General features: G+C 35.0%; 2 protein-coding genes and 1 pseudogene across 2 annotated transcripts; all 3 read left to right on the forward strand.

Annotated features, from left to right (window-relative positions):
• LOC104767011 lies at positions 3205-4103 on the forward strand. Its single transcript, XM_010491021.2, has one exon. The coding sequence runs from the start codon at positions 3270-3272 to the stop codon at positions 4059-4061; it is 792 nt and encodes a 263-aa protein (XP_010489323.1). The 5' UTR covers positions 3205-3269; the 3' UTR covers positions 4062-4103.
• LOC104768130 lies at positions 17137-17998 on the forward strand (annotated as a pseudogene).
• Positions 18444-19097, forward strand: LOC104768131. Its single transcript, XM_010492062.1, has one exon. The coding sequence runs from the start codon at positions 18444-18446 to the stop codon at positions 19095-19097; it is 654 nt and encodes a 217-aa protein (XP_010490364.1).

Genomic DNA, 23745 nt, shown 5'->3' on the forward strand with positions numbered 1-23745 from the left:
ATATTTACAAGAAAACATATACATATCAGAACATAAAAGCACATCTTGTAACTGATATTTTTAATGAACTATTATACTTTTAAAATAATATATTATTGGTCAAAATCAAATTTGTAAAAGAAGAGACATAATAGAGGTAAAATATATATATATATATATATATCCCCTATATAATAAAACGGAAGTACACGACATTTTTTTGTAGACTATATAATATATATATTTATGATTTTTTGGTTATAAATTTGTGACATAGGTTTATCATAATATACGGGTTAGTCTGATTTTTGGTAAGTAAGGATAGTATGGATTTAGTTAATTATAGTAACATATAAATCAATTATAGATAACATTTAAAAAATAAGAAAATCTCTCAACCTAATTAAAACAAAAATATGTGATTCTTCTTTCATATTTATTTTATTTTATATTTAAATAATTTTAATTTTTTATCTAATATATTTAGTTAATAAAATTTATGATTTTTTCTGCATATGATGTAATTTTTTTTTTTTTAAACAGACATATANGGTTGTTTCTAATTATTTTATAAAATTATATTTGACTTTTAATTCTTCACAATTGAGTTGCAGTGAAATCCCGCGCAAAATTGTGTTTTACATGTTTATGGATTTATAAAAAAATAAAAAATAAAAAAAGGAAACAGAATTAACTCAAGCCTAACCTAATAGGTCCAACAATTATTGAAGTCTATTTTGCTTAATTTTTGCATGTGAAGGAAATGAAGAAAAAAGCAATATTTACAAGAAAACATATACATATCAGAACATAAAAGCACATCTTGTAACTGATATTTTTAATGAACTATTATACTTTTAAAATAATATATTATTGGTCAAAATCAAATTTGTAAAAGAAGAGACATAAAAGAGGTAAAATATATATATATATATATATATCCCCTATATAATAAAACGGAAGTACACGACATTTTTTTGTAGACTATATAATATATATATTTATGATTTTTTGGTTATAAATTTGTGACATAGGTTTATCATAATATACGGGTTAGTCTGATTTTTGGTAAGTAAGGATAGTATGGATTTAGTTAATTATAGTAACATATAAATCAATTATAGATAACATTTAAAAAATAAGAAAATCTCTCAACCTAATTAAAACAAAAATATGTGATTCTTCTTTCACATTTATTTTATTTTATATTTAAATAATTTTAATTTTTTATCTAATATATTTAGTTAATAAAATTTATGATTTTTTCTGCATATGATGTAATTTTTTTTTTTTTAAACAGACATATATTGCTCAATTGATGAATAAAAAAATATACAAAATGCCCTACATCACCTAAGAAAACTAGGCAAAGATTCAAAGTCATATTAATAAAAAAGAGAACAAAATGATTTTGAATACGAATGAATAGAAACCTTGATTTATCAGGCATTGAAATTAAAAAATTTATGCAGTTTATTATGGTTCTTTATTTTAAAGAATTTCAACTTTTAATAACTTTAAAAATTCAATTGTATTGTAAACTCTTATCCTCCGGTTTAGGCAACCAGTTTTGGAGTTATTTTCTAGATTAATGTTTGGTTGAAAAAAAAAATCAAATGTGTAACTTTTTAAAATTGTAAAGATTATTAATATTTCAATTATTAAAACATTTATCATTTTATAAAATGTTTAAGATATGAATAATATTTAAACTTTATAAGAAGTTCAAATATTATAAGTATTTTAATTTCTAAAATAATAAATTTTATTCAAAGATTTTAAATTTTAATAATATATACGAATTAAAATATTACACGACGGGTTATATGGCTAGACATGTTTGAGTAGATATTAATAGAAACTTAAAATATCATTAATTCGGTGCTACATGGATAAAATATCATCTCATTATTTTGTTAAAAATATGAATATTAGATTAATAGACGTATCTAATTAAATCGATTAATTAATACTGTAACAAAATAATTAATATGCGGTATAGTATAGGTTAAGTCATATAATTAACAATCAAAATACAATATATAATTTTAAAAACTAAACAAATCAAATAAAATTAACAAACAGAAATTAATATTTTTATCAAATAACTTAAACTGCAGTATACCGCGGGTCAAAATCTAGATCTACTAGATTAGATCTTACAAAATAGATGTTATTTTCATAAGTTATATTCAACATATGATTTCATAGCATAGTGTTTGAGCATAAAAAAAATTAAAACAAATAAACAATCATATATATAACACTTTAAATAAAAATTACAAAATAAATAAGATAAATGTTAACCCGTGCTAGAGCACGGGTCCAATTCTAGTATATATCTATAAGAGGACAAAATCATCTTTCTGCATCACTTTGCAAATTCATAAAACCATGAGGAAATGGTGGATACATCAAACATCCATTGACCCTTGAAAATTTACAGTTAAAACCTAAATGGTGAACCACATATGTTTTACGACAATGGAAACACTTCTTCTGCATATTCATGTAAAATGCACATGCCTTTATCTACGGCTACGGATCTTTCTCCGCCAGAAACCACCATTATAAGCAAGCATAGTTACCTTAAATTTCTTGATTAAGCATAGGCGTAATGCATACGTGTGAGATCATTTATATAGCAAGCTCATGATTTGGATCAATCAGACTTTTTAAAAGATTAAAATCAGAGTAACAATGTTTTGCTTACACTACATTAAATCACATAACATGGTTTCTGGATAAATTGCGGCATTTTCAGCGTGATTAATACTTGAGAATTGAGATTCACATTCTTGAATCAGCATTGTCTGTGCCTTGTCCTTTGCCACGTTGTATTCTTGAGGTTAACATGAAATGTGAAACACTTGAAACGAGGCTAATTAATTATTCTCTCTTAAAAAAATGTTGAGAGGTAAGGATGAGATCTGCACGAATGGCATAACCTTCAAGAGCAGACAAGCCAGCTCTCGTTCATGTTTTAAGTAAGCACTCATGCAACGCAGCGCATCTCAATGCCTTAAGAAAATTTAAAAGTTGGGCTGTGAGGACGGTTGGCAAAAGATATTGCAGAGATATTTTATCTTTATACTAGATAAGATGCTTTTTGCCACCTTGGAAGGGGAACATTGCATTGATGATTCGAATTTTTTAACCTCATAATCTCTCTTTCCTAATGGTGTATATAAGTATCGACCGGAGAGGCATTGAGAAGGCAGAACAAACATCTTAAGCTCTCTCAACATCTTCTCTTTGATCAAGAAACAAAGAACTTTAGATCAACAAAAATGGCAGTCATCTTCCATATTCGATCTAACAGCCTTCCCTCTAGACTTCACCCACAAGCTGCTCATGTTGATGAGCAGTTGGCCCGATTAAGATCTTCCGAAGAAGCTTCAACATCTTCCAGCTCCTCTATCTGCCAAAAACTTGACAAACTTCAGGATCTACACGAGTCTCTTGACAAGCTTATTCGTCTACCTGTCACACAACACGCTCTATCTCAAGAGAAGAACAAGAAAGCTGTCGAGCAGCTTCTTGATGGATCTCTACGGATCCTGGATTTGTGCAACATTTCCAAGGATGCTTTGTCTCAGATGAAAGAGGGTCTCATGGAGATCCAATCGATTCTACGAAGAAAGCGAGGAGATCTATCGGGAGAGGTCAAGAAATACTTAGCCTCAAGAAGATCCCTAAAGAAGTCATTCCAAAAGGTCCTCAAGAGTTTGAAGGTCAAACAAGACCAAGAATGTAATGACGAATCTTTGGCAGCTTTTGGAGAAGCTAAAACTATTACAGTGACCCTTTTTGATTCTCTGTTCTCCTTCATGTCCGGATCAAAGTCTTGTGGCAAATGGTCATTGGTCTCAAAGCTAATGAACCAGAAGAAGGTCTCATGTGAAGCGCAAGAAAACGAATTTACAAGGGTGGACTCCGAGTTTCAATCTGAAAAGAGTTTGAAGATGGAGGATGTTCAGGTGCTAGAGTCATGCATTCAAGATCTTGAAGATGGACTTGAATCTCTCTCCAAGTCTTTGATTAAATACAGAGTCTCGATTCTTAACATCTTAGGCCATTAATATATGCCTATAAATTTTGTACACATACTAAAGAAAAATTAATAGAAACTAATTCAAGATTTCTCATATAATTTTGTGTTTTTTATTATTTTTTTTTCAACCAAACATTAATAAATTAAAAAAGAACTCCAAGAGTGGTTGCCCAAACAGGAGGATAAAAGTTTACAAAAGTTGATTCAGAAGTTAAACATCTTGAAGACCGAGCAAGACAATCTGCCCTTACGTTGACATCTCGAGGGATCCTGACTAGGGTGAAGGAAGGGTAAGAAGATCGGAGCAATCCAAAATCCTCCAACAAATTGGAGAAAGCGGGCCAATCGTTTGGCGTCTGCACCATCGCAACTAACTCTGCACAGCCCGTCTCAAAGGCCTGACAAACTACTCCAGCCTCCAGTAAAGAACCCATAGCCCAGATCAGTGCTTGTAATTCTGCGTGTAAGGGAGTAAGGCCTCTTCGGTGACTCCGTGCTCCCAAGAGGAGCGTTGAATCTTCTTCACTGCAACACCACCAGCCCATACCCTGAAAAGGATCCGTACTTTTCCATGAACCATCAATCTGACACCGGGGGAAGAAGCCCCTGTCCTCCACTAAAGGCAGAGGATCCAAATAACGCGCCGAGTATGATTTGGCCTCCTCCCACAATAATTTATCATTAGCCGCTTGATTCAAGATTTCAGATGGCTCTACCTTGATACCTTGGAAAATCTTTTTGATCCTATCTTTCCAAACTGACCAGACAATCCAGGAGAGACGAAGGGCTATATCCAAAGCCCCAGATTGGGAAGAAGCCCGCCAGAATATGAAATCTAAATTTGCATACATCGAGTCATATGGAAAACCTCCCTGGTCTAGCACTACTGGGGACATCTCCCAAATGCACCGCGACTGAGGGCACTCAAAGAGCGCATGGTTTATAGTCTCTACTGCAGAGTCACATCTCTTACACAGAGCATCACACCGGACACCCCGATACGCCAGCCGTTCTAACACGGGAAGAGTACCCGACCCAATCTGCCAGAAAAAGTGTTGAATCCTCGAGGGAACATCTAATTTCCATGACTGAGCCCGCAAGGGCACACATGTCGGCCAATACTCAACATCCGCAATTAGTTCTCGGGCCAACCGGTAACCTGATTTGACCGAATACTTCCTTGATTTAGTAAAATGCCATACTAATCTATCCGGCTGAGAAGTATTACTGACCGGCATACTCCGAATAAGATAGATATCCGCTGGATCAAAAAACTCCTCAAGGATAGGCAAATGCCAGTCCTTCGTAACTGGATTAATTAAATGGTTAACCATTAAACTCAGCAGCCACAACCTCCCCCGACCATTCGCTGGTCTTGGACGAATATCTGGCAACCATGGATCACGCCAAACCGAAATCAAACAACCGGAACCTACCGCCCATCTCGCTCCCTGTTCCACCAATCCCTTAGTGGAATAAATGCTCCTCCATGCAAATGAAGGGTTGTTTGGTTTCTTAGCCATAAGAGGATGTTTGTTCCGGAAATATCGTCCTTTCATCACCAGGGCCATTAAGGAAGTCGGATTATGAATTAAGCGCCAAAACTGTTTGGTCAGCATGGCTTCATTGAATTGTTCCAAAGCTCAGAAGCCTAACCCTCCTTCACATTTATCTTTACACAATCTATCCCAAGAAACCCAGTGCATACCTCGAGCCTTATCATTAGACTTCCACCAGAAGGTAGCTATAGCACTCGTTAATTTAGATGTCAAATCCTGAGGTAGTTTGTAACATGACATAACATGGGTGGGGAGAGCCAAAACCACCGATTTAATCATAATCTCCTTACCACCCTTTGATAAACACTTGGCGGGCCAACCATTTACTCGATCGTCCAATCGATCCTTAACGTAACTAAAAACCTTAGCTTTCGAGCCTTGCAGGTTTTCGGGGATACCCAAATAAGAACCCATACCGCCTTCCTTAGAAATACCAATAACTGATTTCAACTGGGATCGTATATCAGCAGGAACCTTTTTGCCAAACATGATAGAGGATTTAGCCAGATTAACCTCCTGTCCTGAGGCTCTACCATAACTGCCAATTATGTCCATTACCGTCCTACATTCATTCGCATTTGCCTTACAAAAAAACAGGCTATCATCCGCGAACAACAAATGCGAAACCATAGGACTATCACGGGCGATGGTAATACCCGTTAATTTCTTCTCCCGTTCAGCCTTTTTAAGATTAGCTATCTAGACCTCTGTGCAAAGTATAAATAAATATGGCGAAAGAGGATCCCCCTGACGTAATCCCCTATGTGGTCTAATAAAGCCTCGGGGCTGGCCATTCAAAAGAACCTGATACGACACCGACGAGACACACCACATGATCCATGAAATTCATTTCCTGTCAAATCCTAATTGAATCAAAACCGCCTCCAAAAAATCTCATTCAACCCGATCATACGCCTTACTCAAGTCCGTTTTAAATGCCAAAAACTCCGAATTACACCGACAGTTAGTATTTAGCCCGTGGAACATCTCTTGAGCCAGAAGAATATTATCTGTAATTAAGCGACCAGAAACAAAGGCTGATTGTGTTTCTAAAACCAGAAGAGGCAATAGACGCTTCAGGCGAAAACACAATACTTTAGAAATAATTTTGTAGCTCACATTGCATAGACTAATCGGCCTAAACTCCGCCATCCGCTGCGGGCGTTCGACTTTAGGAATGAGACAAATATTAGTCTCATTTAATAGTGGATCAAAACTACCAGTTCGAAAAAATTCCTTAACCAAAGCCACTAAATCCTCTTTGAGAGAGGGCCAGAACCTCTGAAAAAACAGCGCCGTCATTCCATCAGGGCCTGGGGTTTTCTCCGGATGCATAGCAAACAAAGCCTTTCGGACTTCCCCTTCCGAGATATCCCGAATTAAAGCTCTATTCATACTATACTATCTGTAATAATTGGGTTAATTGCTTGTAGCAATTCTGAAATACCCCCACCATCAGATTTCTTAAACAGGTCCTCAAAATATGTTGTAGCAATATGCTCCATACCCGTAGGTGATTCAACCCAAACGTTATCGGCATCAAATAAACCAACTATCCTATTACGCACCCGACGTTGTTTGGTAGATGCATGGAAATAGGTGGTGTTTTTATCCCCAACCCTTAACCAAAACTTCCTACTCTTTTGTTGCCAATAAATCTCTTTCAATTTCCCGAATTTCCTCCGGCGTAATCGAATCATCCATCTTCGCATCTTGTAGCGTCGTCTTCAAAGACGAAATAATCGAAGGGCCAGTGCTGACATTATTTTTCCGCCACCAAGAAATCGAATTCCTATAATTCCTTATTTTGTCGACAAAGCCCGGAATCCGAAAATTCCTTGTCCGATTCCACCCTGACTCAACCGCACCAACTAATCCCTCCTTCCCCAACCAACGCTTATCAAACCTGAACTGCCTCTGCCGTCTCCGGACAGTCGTTAAACATGTAGCTAGAATTGGACAATGATCTGAACCGATCATCTCCAGATAATCAACTTTCGAATTTGGAAAGAATCTGTGCCAGTCCTCGTTACCCAAAGCCCGATCTAATCGGCACCGAACCACCTGATTATTACAACGGTTCCCTCGCCAGGACAATTGTTCCCCATAACAGGGAAATTCCAGCATCCCACAATGTCGAAGCATAGAAATAAATGGCTTAAAGGAAGATGCTGAGCGCAAGGCACCCCCTTGCTTCTCATGATTTCCAACTAATTCATTAAAATCTCCAATTATAAACCAGGAATCAATGCGGAATGAACCAATATCCGTTAATTTATCCCAAACTTTGTCACGGTGTTGGGGGACCGGATCCCCATAAACAAAAGACATAAATACAATTTGTTGCCCAATTGAAGCTTGTGTATCAATAACGCGATCGTTATCAAAATGGATAGAAAGATAATTTTGTGTTATTCATTCTGAATTTTATTCTGAAAAAATTGAATACATACCTTAAACTTAATAAGGAATTTGAAATCTATACTAAATTTTTTAAGTGTTTGAAATGTATCTTATATATTTCACTAAATGACTATTTTTAACTAATAATTAATTAAACGTAAAAAAATAAACACAAAATAATTAAATTAATTTTTATGTTAGAAAGTTATTTTAAAAAATCACTGTTTATAAATTAGATATTGAAAAAAATAGATAATGATGAAGTAATTTATTATGGATAATATCAATCAATAACAAAAATTCAAATCAAATAAAAGAAATAAAAATGAGATTTTATAAAACATAAACAATACAAAAAAGGACAAAATCAAATTAGTGGCAGTCAAATAAATTTTTATTTAAAATTTCGAAGAATCACACTTAACATTTTACCAAAACAAGAATTTCGTAGAATCACAGTTTACCGTCTACGAGGAGATCTTGAAAGGAAGTTATGCGAACAAGAAACTTCGTAAAATCACGTACAATATCTAAATGCAGTTTCCAATAAAATAGAGATTTTAGTTAACTGTTAAATAACAATTATTTAGAAATTGATTTTACAACTAAATTATATTGTTATTAAATCTTCTAAATCGTGTATCACGATCAAATAATCTGTTACTCAATTGTGATTAAAAATATGGTATTATTTAGTAATTTAATTTTAAAATTTATTATATATAATTTAAAATAAAATTAATTAGTATTATTCTTTTATGATTTATGTTAGTAAATACTTTAGATAATATTAGTTTTAAATAAATATATAAATCACTATTAATTCTTCAAATTTTTTCATTTAATAAACAATTTTTGAAAAATAATTATATATTTTAACTTTTTTTGATAATTATCAAGTTTAAGAAAATAATAAAAAATTGTGAGCTTTTAGAAAATTAATTAACAGTTCAAACAAATTGAGTATGAAACAAATCAATTAATAAAAAATAAATCGACTTTTTTAATATACGTCAACAAAAAAAACATAAATCAGCAGGAATAAAATATAAGTCTATTAAGACCAAACACATCGACGGAAAAAAATCTAAGTCAACAAACAAAACAAACAAGTCAACATCATCAAAAGTCGATTATGTAAAAAACAATCAAACTAAAAAAAAGTCAACAGTTTTAAAATAAATCGATGGATCAATAAATAAGTCGACAAAAATTAAACTTAAGTCGACAGTTTTTTGTTGATTTGTTTATTTATTGTTGACTGATTATTACATTTTACATTGATTTATTAATAAGGTCGATATTTTGAAATTAACAAAAAAAATAAGTCAACCGTTAAAGAAATCGACTATGTTAAAAATTTACTAGCTATAACCTAAGTCAACTGTTTAAATATAAGTCGATGATGAAGATAATTAAGTCAATAAAAGTAAAAAACAAAACGATTGTTCAAAAATTCGACATTATAAACAAATCATGATTGATTAAAATAAGTCTAAAAATTTGATATATTTATATATATTATAAATTGTATAATCTTGAATTATTAATTTTTAAATAAATTTAAATCTAAATAATATAAACAAAAATATTTAAATTCTTCTTTTTTTATTCAAAATTATAAGATAAAAAATTGATTCATGTAATCATTATTTAAAATACAATAAATACGTTTTCATTATAATTTTTATTTATTAAAAAATTTATTTCGAATTTAACCATTTTTAAAAGTAATTTATTTTTAAAGTTTAATTATTTTTAAATATAAATTAAGTTTTATTATTTTTATTTAATAGTTAAGATTGTTTAATAATAAGGGTATTTCTGTCTATTTTCATTTCAAAATGTGTTGTTTTCAAATAATTATAATGGTAAGTATAGTTTTCAAATTTCTTATAAGATTTGCTGTATTTATAAAAATCTCCCTTTATTCTATTATTATCCAGGAACAAGTTTAGTTCGGAATCAAGAAAACAAATGTAATTTCAAATAATCTACCATTGGCTTTTGAACCATCCCAAATTTCACGGTTTAGGCTTCTCACCGTAACAATTTATGTTGTTAGCTTGAGTCCACAAAACTTTTGTGCCAAGATTGCTCATAACTATATATAATCATGTGTGAAATCACATGCTTTCAGCAAAGAATCTCTCTTCATGTCTTATGTCTATATGGTGAAACAAAATGGATATGAAATCAAAACCTATGAATTAGTTTTTTTTTTCTTTTCCTGTATGGGATTGTTGAACAAGCTGCCTTAAGTATGGAAAATTGTTTATTCCTGTCCCATTCTTATCATTTTTAAAATAGAGCAAATGATGATAAGGAAATCAAAGAAAATATATTAACTTTTGTGTTTTTTTTTTTTTTTGACAAAGAACAAATATATCAACTAATATGAAAATAGATTAATAATATCTTTCTGGTAGCACATTAATTAAGAAGGATTAGAGGTATATGAGGAATACTATTATATATTTTACGCAAAAAATGTAACAAATAACAAATAACAATCAAATGAATGCCATGTGAATTAGAAAAAAAATTCAGATTCTATGTTCTTGTTTCTTGAAACGTCGTAGTTCTTTTATAGTAAAAAAAAAACGTTTTCATTTCTATGGATATTTGTTTGAAATTTTTTGAATACATGCCTTAAACTTAATAGGAAATTTGGAATCTACACTAATTTTTTTTGAGTCTTTGAAATGTACATTATGCATTGCCCTAAATGACTATTTTGTCCTCAATTACAAATTATTAAAAATAAATACAATTTAATTAAGTTAATTCATAAAAAAAAATTAAAAACATTGTGTAAACTAAATATTTGGAATTTTGCTCAATTGTTTTTGAAAATGATGAATTGATTTATTATATATAATATTAATCAGTAAATAAAATATTTAATTCAGATAAAATAAACGAAATCTGCCCTTAATTAATAATTAATTAAACATTAAAAATAAACACAAAATAATTAAACTAATTTATGTTAGAATATGATTTACAAAAATCACGGTTTATAAACTAGATATTGAAAAAAATTAGATAATGATGAAGTAGTTTATTATGGATAATATTAATCAATCACGAAAACTAAAATTCAGATAAAAGAAATAAAAATGATCATGGATCACGATCCAATAATCTGTTACTCAATTGTGATTAAAAATCTGGTATTATTTAGTAATTTAATTTTGAAAATTTACTATATAAAAATTAAAATAAAATTAATTAGAATTACTCTTTTACAATTTATGTTTAGTAAATACTTTTAGATAATATTAGTTTTAAATAAATTTATAAATCACTAATAATTCTTCCAATTTTTTTATTTAATAAAAAAGTTTTAAAAAATAATTATATTTTTTAATTTATTTTGGTAATTATCAAGCTTAATAAAATAATAAAAAATTGTGAGCTTTTAAAAAATAAATCAACAGTTCAAAAAATCAACTATGTAACAAATCAATTAATAAAAAAATAAATCGACTTTTTTAATATAAGTCAACAAACAAAAAACATAAATCAACATGAATAAAATATTAGTCTACAGTTCAAAAAGTCAATCATATTAATAAGTTAACTTAAAATGAAATAAGTCTATTAAGACCAAACAAATAGACGGGAAAAAATATAAGTCAAAAAACAAAACAAACAAGTCAACATCAACAAAAGTCGACTATGTAAAAAAACAATCAAACAAAAAAAAAGTGGACAGTTTTATAATAAATCGACGGAAAAATAAATAAGTCGACAAAAATTAAACTTAAGTCAACCATTCAAAATATCGACCTTATTAATAAATCAACGTAGAATGTAACAAGTCAACAATAAATAATCAAAACAACAAAAAACAAATATAAATCGATGAACAAAAAAAATATGTCAACCGTTAAAAAAATCGACTATGTTAAAAATCTACTAGCATAACATAAGTCAACTTTTTAAATATAAGTCGATGACGAAGATAATTAAGTCAATAGAAGTGAAAAACAAAATGATTGTTCAAAAAGTCGACATTATAAATAAATCAACATTGATCAAAATAAGTCTAAAATATTGATATATATATATAATATTATAAATTGTATAATCTTGAGTTATTTATTTTTAAATAAATTTAAATCTAAATAATATCAACAAAAATATTTAAATTCTTCTTTTTTTATTCAAAATTATAAGATCAAAAATTGATTCATGTAATCATTATTTAAAATATAATAAATACGCTTTTGTTATAATTTTAATTTATTGAATAATTTATTTCAAATGTAACCATTTTTAAAAGTAATTTGTTTTTAAAGTTTAATTATTTTTAAATATAAATTAAGTTTTTCTTATTTTTATTTAATTGTTAAAATTGTTTAATAATAAAGATATTTCTGTCTATTTTCATTTCAAAATGTGTAGTTTTCAAATAACTATAATATTAAGTGTAGTTTTCAAATTTCTTATAAGATTTGGTGTATTTTTATAAAAATCTCCAGAATCTGAAAAACAAAAGTGTTCCAGGGCTAAGTGTCCTAAGCTGTTTAGAGCAAAGAGAGATCCAATCCAAAGTCTTAGTGACTCTAGAATCTGAAAAACCTCCTTGTCCAAAGTCTTCTCGGACTTAAATTCAGAACCAATCATTGTGAATTTGTTTGTTTGTGCTTCACAAGAGACTTTTTTCTTGTTCATTAGCTTTGTGACCAGTGAGCATTGGTCACAAACTTTGGATCCATATAGATAGAATCAAACAGAGCAATTGTGGCAGCTTCTGCTTCTCCTAAGACAGCCAAAGATTCGTCGTTGCACTTGCATGTACTCTTGATCTTGTGCTACTTTTGGAGTCTAATTTTATTTTGGATTGATTTCTTGATAGTCTTAAGGCTAGTTAAAATCAAGAGAAGGTTGTTTGTTTATGCCTTTGCTACGTCTCTCAGTCTCTCACCACTACATATATACAACCATCGATCAAGGAAGGGAAACATGTGGAATCATTGTGATTATAAAGAGCGATGTTTGTGCAATGTCTCCCTCCAAACACATTCCATGATTCATAATCTATAAGAACAACAGATACAACTTTATTTACAAAAAATAAAACAGATATGTTTCAGATTTTATCACATGAATTATCTTCTTTGCACATGTATGTAGCCACGTTCTAGCAACTCTGCCTCTCATCCAACTTGACTTTCCTCCTTTGCAGTGCAATCGATGCATACATACATGTGCATTTAGGATCTTGTCTGCAAATTTCTGATTTCTCGGAATTTTATTATAGGCTCATGTGGTTTTGAGAGTGTATAGATACACGAAATATGCTGTTATTATCTTCTCTAAGGAGACAATCATAGTGGATTGTGCATGTGGGACTTAGGCAGAAGGGGAACATTGCATAAACATTGGAGTCTTGTAATGCCAACATGTAATAATAAAGATGGCAAATGATGATATATTTCTCATGATATATATGTATTGAACAAACTGGTTGATGAGGCATCTTGAGTTCTCTAAGGTATTTTGTTGACTACAAAACAGAGAAAGGAATACCAAAAGAGACAATATGGGGGCAGTCACCCACAAGTTAAGAGGAAGAAAGCCATCATGGTATAGTAATTTGATGAATCTTCATGATATTGTATTTGTCCAATATGGCGAAAGAATGCTTTGAGATGCGAGAAGGTTTTGTAATGCCTCTAAAAGAATGAGGTAGAGAAGTGTTTATGATATGATCATGAGACCATCCAAGACGACCCTTGAGTCTTGCTCAACACGAACGAAGTCAAAGATCAACTCTTCCTACCAAACTGCTATTTGGGATGCATTCTTACCTCATCTAGAGCATATCTCGAAGTTGAATCAGTCCAATCAGAGTTTAGGTGAAGGAGTTATTCATTTTACAAATCAGGTGAACTCATGGCTACGCGACTTAGACCTACGAGAATTCAAAGGAGGATTCCGACCAAGCCAGAAGTACTCAAGCTATGAACAAAACTGTTCTGAAATCTTGATCCATCCTAGAACCACTGAGAATTGGAAGCACGTTAAAATCAGTTCATACTTGAAAGATATGGATATTTCAAGTCAGTGGATCTGTCCTAGTTCCCTTTTCGCGTCTGAGCCAAAGATCGTGTTACACAGACCAACTCAGAATCAGTTTGGACACGAAATCAACTGGAGGATCTCAATGGATCTCTTATATTTCCAACAAGTTCAAGAACACAAGATTTGGCCAACAAACCACAGAGTTACGTCCCATTTGCCAAAGGAGGTGGATCTATTTCTTAACTTGATGAGTTTCAGGTCCAGTTGGTTTAAGAGCTTCCAGAATTATGTTTGGCAACCAGGAGTTGTTTTCTACTAAGCCCAAGATGAAGAAATGATACAGCCCATGCTGTTTCTCATCAGCAAATTGGATCAAGGAGTCAAAGAGAGTTAAAAAGATCAAGGAGGTACTTAATGGGCTAATACAAGAACTTATGGCAAAAGAGAGCATGGGAAATTATTTTGGGGATGATACCTATCAAGTCCAGCCCAGTTTGAGCCTAATTCAAGTCCAAGAAAGCCCAAAATAATCACTTTATTTTGTGGTCAAAGAGAAGTGACGAAAATTGGAGTTCAACTCACCTTGGGAAGGAAACCTTGGGAAGACAAAATTCAAGAGTTGAATCTTCATTCAACTATCTATCTTTATTGTTTTTAGTTTCAAGAATAATACTTGGCTTTGTTACCAAGTTTTCTTATCTTATATAAACTCATGTAAGAGTAAAGAAATAATCAACAATCCAACTTTTTATCAAAACCTTTTCTTTTTGAGAGTGATTCTCTTCTGTTCTTTGTGAACAAAACCGATTGCTTGGTGTGATTCCAACAATCAAAACCGACTACTTGGTGTGATTCCGATAGTCAAAACCCCGATCTCCTTGGTGCGAGGCTGAGAGATCCGATCTTTTTGGTGTGAGGCTGAAAGATCAAACCGGTATATCAAGAGTCTTTCCGCAACTCTTGTGCGACCATTCGTTCCACCATCCTTATTCTTGAGGCTTCTTCGTCTTTAGAATCAAGGTGTCTCTATCAACCAACTCGAAAGTGCCGAATCCTTGGGAGGATCATATCAGTTTAGGTTCCTGAAAGAACAACACATCTTTGGCTGCGTTAGGGAGAAGCAGAAAGCCATATCTATTTTTCCTCTGTTTGGTTCTCTGTTTTGCATGTTGTGAGGTTCAAAGTCATTGATCTCTGAGTTGATTAACCAGCGAGGGAGAGTTTTATTTCCAGAAAAACTTGTAGAAACTATCAGTTTTGCTCAATGTTAAGTTGTTAACGATGAATGAGATCGGTTCGTTCCTGCTCTTTGAAGGTGGCACAAAAATAGATGTTGCATGTATGACCGCTGCTTGGTTAGCCCTGGGCATTCGGGTACCCGAACTCGATCGGGTTCGGGTTTTCGGGTTTAGACATATAGAACCCTGTTCGGGTTTTTTATACTTTCGGGTTGGGTTCGGGTATTACCTGTTCGGGTTCGAGTAATTCGGGTATAGGCGAACTCAATCAAACTATGAAAAAAAAAAAATTAATTTTAGAAAACTTGTATATATTTAAATATTTAACATTTCATTTTAGAATAGAGAAACTAAGATGGCAAAATGTGATGCACCCTTAAATGCTCAAGGTTATAGGTTCAAATCTCCTATTATGCATATTTTTACATTTAATTCGGGTTAGTTCTGGTGGTCATTCGGGTTTGGATAATACCCGAATTCGATCGGATATCCGAACCTCAGAGGTACTAAACCCGATCGGGTTTTATACAATACCCGAACTCGAACCGAACCATCTACTTCAGGTCGGGTTCGAGTTTGGGATTCGGGTCTGGATAAAATGCCCAGGGCTATGCTTGGTTGTGGTTTAATTGTGGAGAAAAAAACTGAGTTAGGTTTGTTTTTGGGTGTTACATAATGTTACTAGGGTTTCGTTGGGTTTGCACCGTTGATTCAGGTCTGTTAATGTTCTGGCCAACAATGACTAATTTAGAAACGGTAGGGGTTTACTTACGAAACACAAATAAAAAAAAAACAGGGGGGAGGGGGGGGGGAAGCGCAACGATTTAGGGCTAGGCAGCGATTTTCTCTATTTGTGGTGTAATAACCTCTGATCCGAATCCTATTTCCAACAGTGTCTTTGGGTATTTATAGGAAGCCTTTTCCCTACAGTTTCATTTTGTCTCCTCTGGAAATTAGCAAAAGCCTTTTAAGCTTATGGATCTCTGGTTAGGACCTCCTAATATATAAGGGGCATGCATAACTCATGTCCAACATCTACGAACAAGATTGGAGATATATTGTGCTCAGAGCCGTCGCACATAATTATGAGGCCACAAGCCCAAAAACATTTTTAAGCCTGTTAAAAAAAAAAATTAATGAAAACACAAAAAATTAAATGAGATTTGAGAGTCGAACTCGTGACTTCTCAGTCCATCTTCCACTACTTATACCGCTAGGCTAACCGAATTTTACGTAAAATAAGGCCGAATTTAGGCTATATAATTTGCAGTCGCAAGCTGGTGCTTCATCAGCTTGTGTCTTGGGCCGGCTCTGATTGTGCTTGTGATAACATTTATGAAGACAACAGACTAGTTAGCTCACATTTGTTTCTTTGGATACTATTAAATTTATATTACAGAAGCACATGGCATTTTATAACCTCAAGGTGTCTTTATTTTTTTGTTTTATCTAGAATTCTACAGTCACCGTATAACGAAAAGTGACTGTTGTGTAGAAGGCAGACAAGAACAAGATCCGAGTATTTTGCCGTAGTGGTTTATCAGTTAATTATTATGCATCATGGAGAGCTCATATATGTAAGAATAGTGATGTTATCATCTCTTCACATTAAGACAAGCCACGCTGGTGGGTTTTCCATAAACTATGCCAACGCGTTGCAAAGTCGACTTTGCACATTCTTTTTATCAGATCTGCTGGGTCATATCTTTATTGCATATAGGCAATGACGTGTGAGAGGGGGAACATTGCACAGACATTGATGTTCAATATAATAACTTTATATGCAACAAGAGATTCCTCATTTCTCTCTTTCATGATGATGTATATAAGTAATTACCGGAGAGGCAATGAGAAGGCAGAACAAACATCTTAGCTCTCAACATCTTCTCTTTAATCAACAACAAAGAACTTAAGATATTAACAAAAAAAAACTTAAGATCAAGAAAAAATGGCACCATCCTTCCGTGTTCGTTCTAACAGTTTCCCTTCTAGCCTTCATCCACAAGCTGCTCATGTCGATGAGCAGTTGTCTCGTTTGAGATCGTCTGAGGAAGCCTCAACATCTTCTAGCTCTTCTATCTGTCAAAGACTTGACAACATTGAAGAGTTACATGAGTCTCTTGACAAGCTTATCCGCCTACCAGTTACCCAACAGGCTTTAGCTCAAGAGCAGAATAAGAAAGTTGTCGAGTAACATTTCCAAGAATGCATTGTCGCAGATGAAAGAAGGTCTCATGGAGATCCAATCCATTCTACGAAGAAAGCATGCAGATCTATCGGGAGAGGTCAAGAAATACTTAGCCTCAAGAAGATCCCTAAAGAAGTCATTCCAAAAGGTCCTCAAGAGTTTGAAAATCAAACAAGACCAAGAATGCAATGACAAATCTCTTGCCATATTTGGAGAAGCAGAAGCTGTTACAATGGCTCTTTTTGATTCTCTATTCTGCTACATGTCTGGATCAAAGACTTGTGACAAATGGTCACTCATCTGAGACGCCGCAAGTAAATGAATTCACAAGAGTTGATTCCAAATTCCAGTCTGAGAAGACATTGAAGATGGATGATGTTCAGATCCTAGAATCATGCATTCAAGATTTTGAAGATGGACTTGAATCTCTATCCAAGTTGATGATCAAATATAGAGTCTCAATTCTTAACATCTTAGGCCACTGATGCCTATAAATTTTGTACATATATAACCAAAAGGTTAAATACATCAATATTTCTCATATGATTTTTGCGTTTCTTAATTTGATTATATTCTCATCAAAGAAGAAGTTCAGTCTTGAATTAAGAAAACAAGAAGTCACCTAATCAAGACTTCTACCATTTACTATTGAATCCTCCCAAAAATTTACAGTTTTAACTTTAAACCAACCAAATTACAGCGCCAAAATTCCTCACTATAATACTACAAGCATCTCTCAAATTCACACGTTTACAACAATTATAGCTCTGTTCATGTCTAAGTGGTGGGTATTAGAGTACAAGAGAAGAAGTGTATAATTTAAAGGATCTCTTTGTAAATACATTAACCCTAGGTTCTTTCTGTTTACTATATATATGCTTGTAGCCATTCTGTTTTGATATATATGATACATACATTCTTTATATGGTATCACAGCTTCGATCAACCCTAAATTTTTTCTAATTTCGCTGCTCTCCGTCACCTCCATGTCGACCTCTGACAATACCTCTCCTTCGACTGGTGAAGTTATCTTCACCAACACAAACACTCTTTTTAATGTTAACACATCCAATGTTACCAAGCTTCACGACACCAACTATCTCATGTGGAGTCTACAGATCCATGCCTTAATTGATGGCTATGAGCTCTCTGGTTATCTTGATGGTTCTCTCCCACCACCTCCTACCACTGTCACGACGAACGCCACAACGAAACCAAATCCTGATTTCACGTTTTGGGAACGTCAAGACCGTCTTTTCTATAGCGCTCTCTTGGGTGCTATAACGACCTCTGTTCAACCATTGATGTCTCGTGCTACCACTACTGCTGAAGCATGGACTACTCTTGCGGATACATTCGCCAAACCTAGTCGCAACCACTTCAAACAAATCAAGGATCAGATCAAAACTTGGACCAAAGGTAACAAATCTGTTGCTGAATATGTACGTGGGCTCACTGTTCGCTTTGATGAACTCGCTATACTTGGAAAACCGATGGATCATGAAGATCAAATTCAGAAAATCCTTGCTGGTCTTCCTGATGACTACAAGCCGGTCGTTGATCAGATTGAGAATAAAGACTCTCCTCCCACCATCACTGAAGTTCATGAACGCCTCCGCAATCGTGAAGTCACACTCTGAGCTGCTGCCACAATAACCCCTTTCCCGGTCTCTGCCAATGTTGCTCAGCACCAGCGTCGCGGTGATTACAACAACAACAACACCTACAACACTCGCACCAACCACTGTTCGTCACAATCCACCTCTCGCTTCAACAACAACAACAATTGGCAAGGCAACAACAACAACAATAATAATCGCTTCTTCCGGCCATATCTTGGCAAGTGTCAGATCTGTCACACACAGGGACACAGTGCTCGCCGCTGTCCACAACTCCACACCGTTCAAGCGTCTGCTCCGTCACGCTCCACCAGCCCATTCACTTCTTGGCAACCACGCACAAACATGGTGGCTAACATGTCCACTCCAGCGATCTTGGATAGTGGTGCAACCCACCACATCACCTCTGATCTCAACAATCTTACCATTCATCAACCGTACAATGGTGGTGATGATCTCACCATAGCTGATGGCTCAACATGCCAATCATTCATACGGGTTTAGCGCTTCTTCCAACTCAAACTCGAACCTTAAAATTAGATAAAATCCTTTGTGTTCCTAATATACACAAGAATTTAATCTCTGTCTACCGTTTGTGCAATGTTAATTAAGTCTCTGTGCATTTTTTTCCTGCATTCTTTCAGGGGAAGGATCTCAGTACGGAGGTCCCATTACTCCAAGATCGGACTGCTAATGAGCTGTATCAATGGCCGATGACGAGTTCTTCTGCTGTTGTGTTGTTGTCTGCTGCTGGTCCACGACCAAACTTTGTCTCTTGGCACTTCCTACTCGGCCATCCCTCCTCTACCATTTTAAATGCAATTGTTTCCTCTTTTTCACTTCCTGTTGCTACCTCTTCTCAAAAACATTTATCTTGTTCTGAATGTCTTATTAATAAAACACACAAACTTCCTTTCACTCAAACGACCATTACCTCCACTCGTCCCCTACAATATATTTTCTCCGATGTTTGGACTTCTCCCATTCTTTCTCACCAAAACTACAAATACTATCTTGTTCGTATTGATCATTTTACTAGATACACATGGCTATATCCTCTTAAAAGAAAATCTGATGTCAAAGACATTTTTGTCACTTATTCAGCACTTGTTGAGAATCATTTCCAAACACGCATTGGTACATTATTTACAGACATTGGGGGCGAGTTCATAGCACTACAGAGCTTCCTCTCCACACACGGCATCTCTCATCTCACATCACCACCCCACACACCAGAACACAACGGCTTATCAGAGAGGAAGCATCGCCACATTGTTGAAATCGGTATGACACTTATGTCCACGGCTTCTGTTCCTAAGGAGTATTGGTCGTATGCTTTTGCGACCGCAATGTTCTTAATAAACCGGATGCCCACTCCGGTGCTCTTGATGACGTCTCCATTTCAAAAACTCTTTAACATGTTTCCACACTATGAGAAGTTAAGAGTTTTTGGCTGCCTATGCTTCCCTTGGTTACGACCTTATACGCAACAAAAGCTTGATGATCGCTCTCAACGTTGTGTGTTTCTTAGATACTCCATCACACAAAGTGCATATTACTGCTTCCATCCACCCACCGGTCGTGTGTATACCTCCCGCCATGTTCAATTTATTGAGGATGTTTTCCCTTTTTGAGATCTCCATCAATCTACAACCACCACCGATACTGTTGTCACACCTACGGGTTCGTCACCACCTTTGGTCTCTCTTCCTCCTGTAACTCCATCATTTCCGCCTCCTACACCTCCGCCAGCTCCATCTACCACTCCACCTACCGACACACGTGATATTTGATTTACGTATCACCGACGTCCTCGGCCAGCGACCCAAATGCAACAAGACCAACAACAACTAGGACAGCCAAACAACACCGCCAACCCGACCTCGTCACCGACCTCCGCACCTATGACTTTGGGACCCTTGGACTCGGACCTTCACCCCTCCACCTCGTCGTCACCTCAGGTATCGTCCTCTAACTCACCTGCTTCTTCTTCTTCCTCTGATTCAGAGCCTACTGCTCCACCAGAAAATTAGATGTGACCCACGTCTCAGCCATCACCTCTTCCTCACGAGCCTACTGCTCTACCTCAGAATGAGTTGCGACCCACAACTCAGCTCCAACCACAAAATAATCCCCCACCACGCCAAGTGATACTAGGATTTTTGTATGTCTATCCTAGCAGGTTCAATTAACCTTATGCAGTTGTAATACTTAAGGTGTCAATCCAGTTGGGAAACTTTACTATCGCTCAAGATGCAATCAGGATTTCACAAGTCAAGCCAATTCAAAGAGAGTGTTTTTATCTAACAATCCTAGAATGATGAAAATGCAAAACGGAAATTGACTACAGAACTAGAAACGAAAATGTATGGCAAGAAGTAAACAAAAGTAAAAACGAAAACGATTCTAAGCATGAAGAAACAAAACAGTCTCAGGAATGTAATATCAATCAAGAATATAAAAGTCCTAAGGATGGGAGTAATTGATGTCGGTGGAGTATCCTAGTCTACAGAGTGTTTAACATACGACAAGCAAACTATCCCTAAACAATGAACATCACAACTTAGCTAATCCAATCTCTTGGCAAAAGCTACTCAGACTCAACCACTTCCATACCTAGCTCTCGCTAGAGAAACATGGTNGAATGGTGGCTCGAGTGGTGGCTCGAGTGGTGGCTCGAGCGTGGATGTTAGAGCGTGGTTTGAGCGTTGATGTTTGGAGCGTGGCTTGAGCGTGGATGTTGGAGCATGGCTCGAGCGTTGATGACATCCATTCCAAGCATGATGGATCGAGTGGGATGTTGGTGCTTCTTCCTGGGAGCGCGTCCAAGTCGCATGTCGGTCGAGCCACATGACGTCCATTCCGGGCATGCTTGGTCGAGTCGCATGTCTCAACCTCCATTCAGTTCCAACAGTCTGGACATCTCCTAAACACCTGAAATAACTCCAATATGCAAGATGTATGCAAGACCAATGGAAAGACTACGTAGATATGCATATTATGCAAAAGAGACTAAAAACAATGCAAAACAATGAGTTAAGAGACCAAAATGAATAACAAATGCATGATGAAAGAGTGTAAAATATATACATATCAACTCCCCCAAACTTATTCTTTGCTTGCCTTCAAGCAAATAGCAAGAACAAAGTAGGAGAGAGATTTGAAAATGGGTCTCAGAACCTAAAACATGCTGAATGGAGTAGTTAGAATCAAGGTTCTTGTTTTTAGTTCTATGATGCATGGTGAAGGAACTTTAATTCTTTAATCTACACATACAATCCTATCAATCATTCCCTTTAACATTCATTAACAGAGAACTGTGAATCAAGCTAAGAAATGTCATTGAACTCAAGCTAAGCGACGAGAGTGGCTCGATTGGTGAGTTCGGCTTAAGCGACAAGAGTGGCTCGAGCGTGTGAGTTCGGCGGAGGTGAGGGGAGGTTGGCTCGAGCTGGGTGTATATGCATCCACTAAAACGATGATAACTCTTTAGGAACATCTCCGATTGGCTTGAAATAAACGTCATTGGAAAGATAACTCAGTTCCCTACAACTTTGATGAAGACGTAAAAATCTGAATCCCTAGACTGGTGGCTCGAATGGTGGCTCGAGTGGTGGCTCGAGTGGTGGCTCGAGCGTGGCTTGAGCGTTGATGTTGGAGCGTGGCTTGAGTGTGNGTTGTAATACTTAAGGTGTCAATCCAGTTGGGAAACTTTACTATCACTCAAGATGCAATCAGGATTTCACAAGTCAAGCCAATTCAAAGAGAGTGTTTTTATCTAACAATCCTAGAATGATGAAAATGCAAAACGGAAATTGNATGTCTCAACCTCCATTCAGTTCCAACAGTCTGGACATCTCCTAAACACCTGAAATAACTCCAATATGCAAGATGTATGCAAGACCAATACAAAGACTACCTAGATATGCATATTATGCAAAAGTGACTAAAAACAATGCAAAACAATGAGTTAAGAGACCAAAATGAATAACAAATGCATGATGAAAGAGTGTAAAATATATACATATCACCAAGCTTATCCCGTACAACCACATGTCCAAAATACAAATGTTGAGCCACCACAAAATACCCACAAAATGAAAACCCGTTCCAAAAACAATATCACCAAACCACAAACCAAACTCTCTCTTAACGTCAATTGGAGCCCTGATTGCTCACGTGAATATGATGCTTTAAATGTCAATCATACTTGGGACTTGGTTCCTCCTAATGCTCACCAAATATTGTTGGCTGTAAGTGGGTGTTTACTACAAAGTTTCTTGCCAATGGTGTCCTTGATCGTTACAAAGCGCGCTTGGTCGCCAAGGGGTTTCATCAGCAATATGGTCAAGACTATGCAGAGACCTTCAGTCTCGTTATTAAATCCACCACACTTCGCCTTGTTCTTGATGTTGCAGTGAAAAAGTCCTGGCAACTCAAACAACTAGACGTCAATAACGCTTTTCTGCAGGGTGATCTCACTGAAGAAGTTTACATGTCTCAACCTCCAGGCTTTGTTGACAAGGATAAACCTCATCATGTCTTCCGTCTCCGCAAACCTATCTATGGATTGAAGCAAGCTCCGCGTGCATGGTACATGGCTCTTAAACAACACTTACTTGACACTGGCTTCACTAATTCTCTTGCTGATGTGTCTCTCTTTATCCAC

Source organism: Camelina sativa, chromosome 19, assembly GCF_000633955.1.
Source record: "Camelina sativa cultivar DH55 chromosome 19, Cs, whole genome shotgun sequence".
NCBI classification, from domain to species: Eukaryota; Viridiplantae; Streptophyta; class Magnoliopsida; order Brassicales; family Brassicaceae; genus Camelina; species Camelina sativa.

Bases quoted from the DNA above. Each gene is read 5' to 3' on its own strand.
- LOC104767011 (XM_010491021.2), top strand. From the start codon at position 3,270: ATGGCAGTCATCTTCCATATTCGATCTAACAGCCTTCCCTCTAGACTT.
- LOC104768131 (XM_010492062.1), top strand. From the start codon at position 18,444: ATGTCGACCTCTGACAATACCTCTCCTTCGACTGGTGAAGTTATCTTC.